General features: G+C 49.9%; 1 protein-coding gene across 1 annotated transcript in view; it reads right to left on the bottom strand.

Annotated features, from left to right (window-relative positions):
• Positions 1-7,179, bottom strand: part of KCNK13 (potassium channel, subfamily K, member 13) — a 155,693-nt gene extending 148,514 nt beyond the window's left edge. The window contains exon 1 of the mRNA XM_006839579.1: positions 6,840-7,179. Coding sequence (XP_006839642.1) covers positions 6,840-7,179 — 340 coding nt within the window. The remainder of the gene's footprint in view (positions 1-6,839) is intronic.
• Between the last annotated feature and the right edge of the window lie 2,015 nt (positions 7,180-9,194).

Raw genomic sequence — 9,194 nt, forward strand, 5'->3', positions numbered from 1 at the left:
GTGTAGGTCAAGCTCATCAAATTGTATCAGATTACTCTTTTTTTCCTCTTCTTTCTTCTGGTTAAGCTTTGATCACCCAGTCATTGAAGCCAGGTCAAGTGGGTATTATCTGCAAGGGTGGGTGTCCTTGTGCATATGCCCTCTCTTTTTATTAGCTGAACGCTTCACTCTCCACATTGTAGGGCTTAGCTCGCCGCTTCATTGCTGTTTTTCCCTCACTTTCTCTTATCGGTACAAATCCTTTTTAAAGTGTTGAAGAACAAAGATATCAGCTTGAGGACTAAGGTGCACCTGACCCAAGTCATGGTATTTTCAATAACCTCATATGCATGCGAAAGTTGGGCAGTGAATAAGGAAGATCGTAGAAGAATTGATGCTTTTGAGTTATGGTGTTGGAGAAGAATATTGAAAGTGCCATGGGTTGCCAAAAGAACCAATAGATGCATGTTGGAAGAAGTACAGCCAGAATGCTCCTTGGAGGCCAGGATGGCCAAACTTCATCTCTCATACTTAGGACATATTGTTAGAAGGGACCAGTCCCTAGAGAAGGATATCATGTTTGGTACAGTGGAGGGTCAGAGAAAAAGAGGAAGACCCCCCAGTGAGATGGATTGGCAAAATGGCAGCATCAATGGGCTCAAGTGTGGCAATAATAGTGAGGCTGGCCCAGAACTGGCAGTGTTTCGTTCTGTTGTGCATAAGGTCGCTATGGGTCAGTACCGACAAAAACGATATGCTTTATATTACAGCCACTCCTCACTTACCAACCATCTCATTATTTGACATTCAGTAGTAACAACAAGAATAAAAAAATCTACTGACTATTTTGCACATTGAACATCAAGATGTGAGGCAATGATGCATGTGATGGCTCAAGTTATGTGACAACTTGGTTGAGCTGTGAGGCTCAGTGGTTTGGCAGTTATGTAATGATATGTAAGTTGTGTGATGATGTAGTCATTCTCCATTTGGGGATCTGATGTGGCCATTCTCTATTGTCACTCAACGACCTAGTCTTTGGAACCTAACCACACTGGTAAGTGAGGCGTGGGTGTGTTTCCAATATCTGGTTTTATCTAGATTTGTTGTTGTTGTTAAGTGCAGTTGAGTTGGTTCTGACTCATAGTGACCCTGTATAGGGTTTCCGAGGAACAGTTGTTTTTAACTACCGACCTTGCGGTTCAAACCAACCTTTTGGTCCAGGGCTTAATCTACAGCACCACATCTGGACTCACAGGAGGGTTTTATTTCCCTAACCTTTTAGAGTTGGGTGTGGTCATGACACCTAATTTGGCCAACGAAATGTGAATGGAGGTGACATGGGTCATTCCTATGTGGTGGCCCTAAGATAGAAGAAGCCTAAGACATTGAGCCTCTGGAGAGTCACTGCCTCTGCTGTGGGCTCTCTAGAAGTAACAAGTATATTTCTGTTGTGTTTGTCTATTGTGATTTGGGGAGTAGTTTGTTACTGCAGCCTACCTTGACAAATATAACATGCAAATCACCTCAAATCCTTTTTGGACATCAACTGAGTTACACATACACAGGTATGATTATAGGTGACGAAAATCTATTTCTAAAGAAAAGATATTTACACATCTCTTACAGGCTATTTACACATCATTTGCACAGTATGATCAACTTGTCTGGGTTGTTGTTGCTGCGAAGTGCCACTGAGCCAGTTCTGACTCTTTGCGACCCGGCATAGGCTTTCTGAGGAGCAGCTGGTGGGTTTGAACCACTGACTTTGCTAAAGATCCAGTAGTTTATATTTATTGTGTTTCTAGTCTGATCACCAGCCTCTTTCAAATCAACATTCCTGAACTGAGCTTTAATATTCTGCTCTGACTTTTAAATTAAAGGTCTCAATTAGACAGCAGCTGGTACGGCATGTAGGATAAGCACTAGACTCCAATATCAGTGGTTCAAACCCACCACCTGCTTTTTGGAAAGCCTATAGAGGGTTGCTTTGACTCAGAAATGACATGATGGCACTTGACAAGACAGTGGCTGAATAAAATCTTAAGCTGCATTTTCTGGGAAAATGAGGATTTTGAGCAAGGAAAAGGTTTAGGCTTTCTCTTGTCTGATGATAAGATTTCTAGTCTGCCACGAAGTTTGCAGTCAAATTTGAAGCTTGAACAGCCATTGTTAGAGCTCTGCCTATATGCCTTGAGGTCTGGCTTCCAATGGCCAACAACCTATGGGCCATCCATGAAAACCCAGGTTAGGAGTCTTATGGATTTACATTTCCCCTAGAAGTTGTGGCGTGGCACTGTAGGATAAGCAACTGTTAACCACAAGGCTGGCAATTCAAACCCACCATCTGCTCCTTGGAAATCCCATACAGACAGGTTCGCTATGAGTCAGAACTGCCACTGTGGCACTAACTGGTGGTAATAGGCTGCTAACTGGAAGGCTGCTGGTTTTAACCTACTAGTTCATTCACAGGAGAAAGATGCAACAATTTACTTCCATAAAGATAATTTGAAGACCCCAGGAAGTTTTACCTGGACTCCTGGTGTGGTGCTGCAGGTTAATGCACTGGACTGTAAAGTCGGTTTGAACCACAAGGTTGGTGGTTCAAGCTCACTAGCCACTTCTTGGAAACCCTATACAGGGTCACTATGGGTCAGAACTGACTCAACGGCCCTTAACAACAGCGAATAGCATCTTTATGAGTTGGAATCGACTTGATGGTAGTGGGTTTGGGGGTGGCTTAAAGAGCTCTGGTGAGACTCAATTGCTAACTGGAGAGTCCTCAGTTCAAACCAGTCAGCTTCCATAAAGATTACAACCTTGGAAGCCCTCTGGGGCAGTTCTACTCTGTACTTTGGGGTTGCTATGAGTTGGAATGAACACAACAGTAGCAAGTTCATTTTTTTCTTTGTAGCTCTATGCATTAAGTGCTCGGCTGCTAACAGAAAGGTTGGTGGTTCGAACCCACCTAGTCGTTTCATGAGACAAAGATCTGGCAATCTGTTCTTGCAAAGATTATAGCCAAGCAAACTCCATAGGAGCAGTTCTACTCTGTCACACATGGGGTCGCTATGAATCAGAAATGGACTCAACAGCACCTCACATGGGCAGCTTTTAATCAGGGACGGACAGGTGTGCGTGTATAAATACCCCAGCTCCCTTGCTGGAGCTAATTCCGGAACATGTGCTTTGCATTGTTTCCAAGCTTCCACTTGGGATTAAGTACCACTTGCCCACTCTGGATGCTGTCTTACTAACATACTCTGTTAGTAAGGCAGTAAGACATACCTACGGGGTATCTCTTCTGGCTACTTCTACTTGCACCTGCTAATCAACTGCTTGTATTCCAGTTCTTGGCTTTGGGTCTGCCTTGGAGGGAACCCAAACTCAGACAAAGCATTTCTCAAGTCTGATAAATTTGAAAGACCCATTCACTCTCTTACATTTTTTCTTTTCTTATCTGTGGTCCTAAAGTTTTATTTACATTTTTTTTTCTGACAATTGTATCATGTGTTTTCTTGTGATCTGCTTTCTGAATGCCTTGCAGAACAAGGCACAGCAAAATGAATGTTTAAAAGAAAACCACATCATGTCATGTAAAGATAAAACATGCAGTAGATAAATGGTTTAGAGTATGATTCCAAACAGAAAAATAACTATGTAGGCACAGGAGGAAAAAAAAAAAAAACAGAAGAATGTTAAGTGCCATCAAGTCAGTTCCGACTCAACAACACTGTATAAGGTTTCCAAGGAGTGGCTGGTAAGTTTGCACCACCAATCTTGCGGTTCAAACTGACTCTGTGATCCAGTACTTCATCCCACAGTGTCACAATGATTAACTTAGGTTAATGTTTTCATCTTTACACTTACTTGCCCAGAGTCTTGGTGAGGCGCTGTGGGTTAATGCACCGGACTGCAAAGTCTGAACTGTAAGGTCTGCAGTTCAAGTTCATGTAAGGTTGGTAGTTCACGTTCACCAGCCATTCCTAGAAAATCCTATACAGGGTCGCTATGATTCAGAACTGACTCAGTGGTACTTAACAACAACAACTTATTTTCCCAAAGAGCAAGAAGCTTCAGTTTCTTCATCTGTCACATGCGGTAACAGTGTCTGCCTGGTGGCAGCTGCAGTGATTGTGGAATTAAGTGTGGATGTGATGTAGCACTTAGCACAGACCTGGGATCACAGAACGTGTCTAGCAAAGAGTAGCCAGGGCTGATACTACAATGTTCACGGTCAGAAAAAAACAACCCAGAAATTTAAAAGGAAACTGTTAGACACAGAAGGTGCTTGGTATTTTTCAAAGTGTCTTCACTTACCTTGGCTCATCTGTCCCTCACCATCACCCTGCAACAGGGTACACACTTAAGGGGAGGTGGTAAGGAGGAGACACGACCAATATTTACGGAACAGCTACAATGTGCCAGCTGCTCCAACTGAGAAAGATGAGGCTTTCTGCTCCAGAAAAAGATTTAAAGCCTTGGAAACCCTACAGAGGGTTGCTATGATTCCAAACTGATTCCAAAGCACTTAACAACAACAAAACAACGTGCCAGACACCACCATGTGGGGCCTCTGTAGACACCTGGGATGAGAAGGCTAGGGCTTAGAAAGGTGGAGACTCTTGCCCAAGTTACAGAGACAAGACCAAGAGCGCTAATGCTATCACACCGCATTGTTCTATCTGCTGTGCTCCTACATCCCCCTCTGCCCTGAGCATACATTCAGATCACTTTGCTGACCATCAGCAGTCCATACCCACACTTTGCTCCTTCCTACCTCTGTGGCCGTGGTTAGTGCAAATCTCCCACCAAATAAACATTCACAAGTCAGTCCTGTACTTGCTAAGCAAACAGCAGATTCAAGCTAAGTGCCATAGCAAAACCTCCTAATCAGTTTGCTTGTCCCAAGTTCTCTGACATGAAAATTCTGGAACTGCCTTCTAGGACATGGGATGTGACATCATGATGGTAATGGGTGTGGGTATCAGTCTATCTCAGTCCTCCCCGGGAATCCATGTCTGTTCAGCATCGAGCATGCTCTGGAGAGTTTTCCTTGCAGGAGACCTAGTTATTCTAGAGTCCTGATGCCCCGCCCCCTCCCCACAGCAGGGCTGCTTGGGACAGGGTGGGGGCTGTGGACTGAGCAGTACATCACAAAGCACTTCAGATAAAGTCTGCATATCCTTGACCATGCTGGTCCTCTGTACCTCACCTCCTCCTCGCCAACGAAGCCCTAGGGAAGCTCCTAGACTCACCAGACTAAGGCTGATATCTCCTGTACTTGGTGTGCCTTCTCCCAGATAGTGTCCACATAACACGTCTGGGTTGGCCTGAGAGCCTCCGGGAGGCTGCCCTGCAGTACCCCTCTCACCAGCAAGCTCCTCGAGAGAGCCCAGGGGCTGGCCTGGTTCAGCTCCCAGCACAAGTACCCTGTAGTGTTTTGTCACCGTGAGTCCCTTAGGCGGAGCCCCCACTGCTCTCGCAGCCATGGAATTCTTTCTGTCTAGCCTTTCAAAGCCCCCTCCTCTGCTCCTTCTGCCAAAACACTTTGATTCCTCTGAGTTTCTATAGGATTCCCCCCAACCCTCACCACCTAATTATGCTTTAATGGTTGTGTCTTTCGGGATATGCTGCAAAGACACCAACCTCTTCACTTCTGCTGAAGAATAAAGCCATAACTGTTGCAGCCATGTCACAGCCTTGCTCAAAAGCCCTCCGTGGCTCCCTATTGCCTCTTGAATAAGTCCCAGGTTCTGGCATTGAGTCTGGCTGTGAAGGCTGGCCAGGAGCTCTTCCCCCTATACTCCACCAGGACCAGCCAACTCATGGGACCTCCTGAAGGGTGCTCTCTACTCTTCCAGAATGCAATCACTTTAGTCCCAAATCATACCGAATGATAGAGTTCAACCCAAAGGTTTTTCATTTTAGATTCTTCCTATTAGGAAACAGCTTCCCTCCTTGGAATCCTCATTAGCACTTTGTTTTGCCTCCTTACTTCCAACAGAGAATAATATCTGATTTCTCTCCTTAACTTTGAAATCAAGCATGTTGTCCTGTGATCTGAGCCTAGCGCAATAGCTTGTGCATAATACTAAGTCAGTGTTGCAATGTTCCCTATTTCTAAGTTGAACTAGATGGTTGGTGGTTCAAGACGCACCAGCCTTGGAACACAAAGGGAGAAAGAGCAGGCTGTAAGCTCCCATAAAGACTGACAGGCTCCGAAGCCCGAAGGAGCAGTTCTACACTGTCCAACAGGATCGCTAACAGTTGGAATGGACTCATCAGCCATGAGTTTTTATTTGTAAATTTCTTCCTAAATTCCCTAGCTCCTTAACTTGAATGCTTCTCCTCCCGCTGACTTTATCAGAGCACACAGCAGCTACCCAGGAGCCCATGCTATGTATGTGTGTTCCACTGGGGTTTCCATTGCTGATTTTTCAGAAATAGATTTCCGGTTTCTTCCCAGGTACCTCTGGGTGGACTTGACCTCTTAACCTTTCGGTTAGCAAGTGATGCATGAACTCTTTGCATCACCCGCTCTGAGTTTTGTTCTCAAATCCCTCGGGGGTGGGGTGGGTGGAGGGGCTTTTAAAAAATGCTGATTCTGATTCCTGTGGTCCTGAGGGGTGGGGAGGGAGCCCCCAGGTGATGCCGAGACTACGCCCACTGACCATACTGTGAGTAACAGAAGCAGTTTCACCTGTTGAATAGGCAGCAGCTCTTAGGTGGAGCATGAGCTGGACCCCAGGTGGGAGAGTGGTGGATGAGAAGCTGTCTACCCGCCCTTCAGGCCCAGCTGGGGCGAAGAGTTCAGCCTCCCTTGGTACCTCCCACGCGGCCTCCTGCGGCTGACTTACCTATGGTGGATATCACCGTGCCCACGAAGTAGAAGGCGCCAGCGAAGTCCCAGCGCGGGCGGACGCTGTCCACACGGATGCCAGCTGCGGTGGCCTCCTCGTAGAGGCGGAGAAGGCCACGCAGCTCATCGAGGCTGAGGTTGTGGCGGCGGCTGAAGTTGGCCAGGCGCTCCTCCCAGCGTTGCTTGGCCTGGCGCTCATGCGCCCTCTCCAGCGCGGAGAAGACGGCGGCGCCACCCAGCAAGTACAGCACGATGAGCGCGGCCAGCAGCAGGAAGCGCGCGTTGTCCTCGTTCAGGGGGCCCGGGCAGCAGCTGCAGCCCCCACCCCGGCCGGCCATGGCCGGGCCCAAGGGGCAGCCCCGAGCCGAGGCGTAGGAGGCACGGGGGAGATCGGGGCGTCCCCAGGTTGCGTGGCTCCCCGGGCTGCAGCCTCCACTGCTCCAGCGGTGCCAGCTCCCCACTTCCGTGTGGACTCGGTTTCAAATCCGCTTTGTCGCCCCCGCCCCGCCCTCCTGGAGTTGTCCTGACCGCACCGCTCCAAGTGCCCGGGAGCAGGTTCCGCTCGGCTGGATCACAGTGCAAGCGTTCACTCCCAGCCCAGCTCGCAGCTCGCAGCTCGCAGCCGGCTTGGTTCAGTCTTGGGAAGGGGCGTGGTGCGTGTTGTGCGTGGACTCAGATGCACCTGAGTTCCCCTGCAGGTGAAGGTCTGGCAACCCTGGAGACCAGCGGGTGAGAGGCGCCCTGGCCTCCGTCCCTTTGATCATCGCTGCTCCAGCGCCCACTGAAAGGATGTCAGGTCTCCTGTTGCAGGTTTGGACGGTGCCTCTCTCCGAATGGTACTGGGGTCCCAGCCTTTGGCTTCTGAGTCACCTACCCGACTGGTCCGGCACTGGCGCACCAGCAGCTGGGCTGTGAGGTTCGGCGCCCGTGGGTTCTGACTTCCCTCACAGCCCCGACGTTGCGTGGCATCGGCGGGCGCCTGGGTTGTGGAGAGGAGACGGAAGAGGGAGGTCGGAATAGGGGAGGTTGGAATGGGGGAGTGAGCAAAGTTAGGCGCAGCCCTGCCCCTCCTACCCCTGCAGAGCGCCCTGGACCGCTGGGTTCGCCGCCTCCAAGCATTGGTTGCGCGCAGTGAACCAGCTAGTGCAGCCCTGGGAAAGCCGGTGCCCAGGACTTGGTGACTCCCGCCAGTCTCTTCACCTTCTCCCGGCCTGAACTGCCTCCTCGCTCATCAGAGTTTTGGGGCGAACCGGGGCTCCATGCTTTGCCTCAGTGTTCTCCCCGCCCCCCACAGACCGCTTGAGGCCCCCTCCCCAAGACCTCCACCCTTCAGGGGGCGCTGGCACTGCGCCATGCTCTCACCTTGTGTGGAGTGCCCCTCTGCGCCGCTTCCCTCGGGTCCTGTCCCGGGCCACCTCCTCTCGGTGGCCCTGCCTGGTCGGTCGCGTGCGTGGGGAGCCGAGCTCCCGCTCTGCCTTCCCTAGCGGGTGCGCTCCCGACGCTGCAACAGGTGGAGCCGCGCGGCTGCTGGCGGTGGCGACTCCACCCCATCGTCCCCCGCCTCCAGGCCACACTGGGCCGCCCCTTTTGCTGGTCTCTGCTGGCAGACGCTGAGGCACTCCGCCGGCAGAGGCCAGGCTTTTAGTGCTCACACCCCCAGAGCACTGCACCGCAGGATTGGTTTGAACCACAAAGTTGGCGGTTCAAGCTCACCAGCTGCTCCTTGGAAAGCCTATACAGGGTCACTATGGATTGGAACCGACTCGACGGCACTTGCCACCAACAACAACCCTCCCTCCGCTCCCCAGGGTGAAGATCCGAGAGTGGGTGGTAAAGACGCGGGTTGGTGCTTAATCGGCCTACTTGGACACTTTTGGGGCCGGGAGAGGGCGCTCGGTACCCTTTAGGCACGTCTCTTGTGGACCTGTGTACACTGCCACGCTCTGGAATCACCCACCCAGAGTATGCTGGAGAGTGAATGTGGATGTGTGAACGAATGGGTGTGAGGAATCTTTGAAGTAAGCAGAATTTACCCATTTCATGATAGTGCTTCTAGTTTGAGAGGACCGCACACACACACACACACACACACACACACACACACACACACACACACGGCTCTACTCATAAAAGTATTTCAAATAAATACAGCTCCAGATCCAATGCATCACCACCATGAACCCTGAAGCCCTCAGAGGTTACCCATCCCCCGAACGCCCCTCTCATCCAGCCTCCTGAGGAGAGCTTCAGGGGTAGGGTGTGAGAGCAAGGGTAACCCAAGGTAAATCCTGCAATTACGTTTTCCATCTTGTCATATGAATTTTAAAGCATACGGAAAAGTTGAAAGAATTTT

The sequence above is a fragment of the Chrysochloris asiatica genome, unplaced genomic scaffold (assembly GCF_000296735.1).
Source record: "Chrysochloris asiatica unplaced genomic scaffold, ChrAsi1.0 scaffold00025, whole genome shotgun sequence".
NCBI lineage: Eukaryota > Metazoa > Chordata > Mammalia > Afrosoricida > Chrysochloridae > Chrysochloris > Chrysochloris asiatica.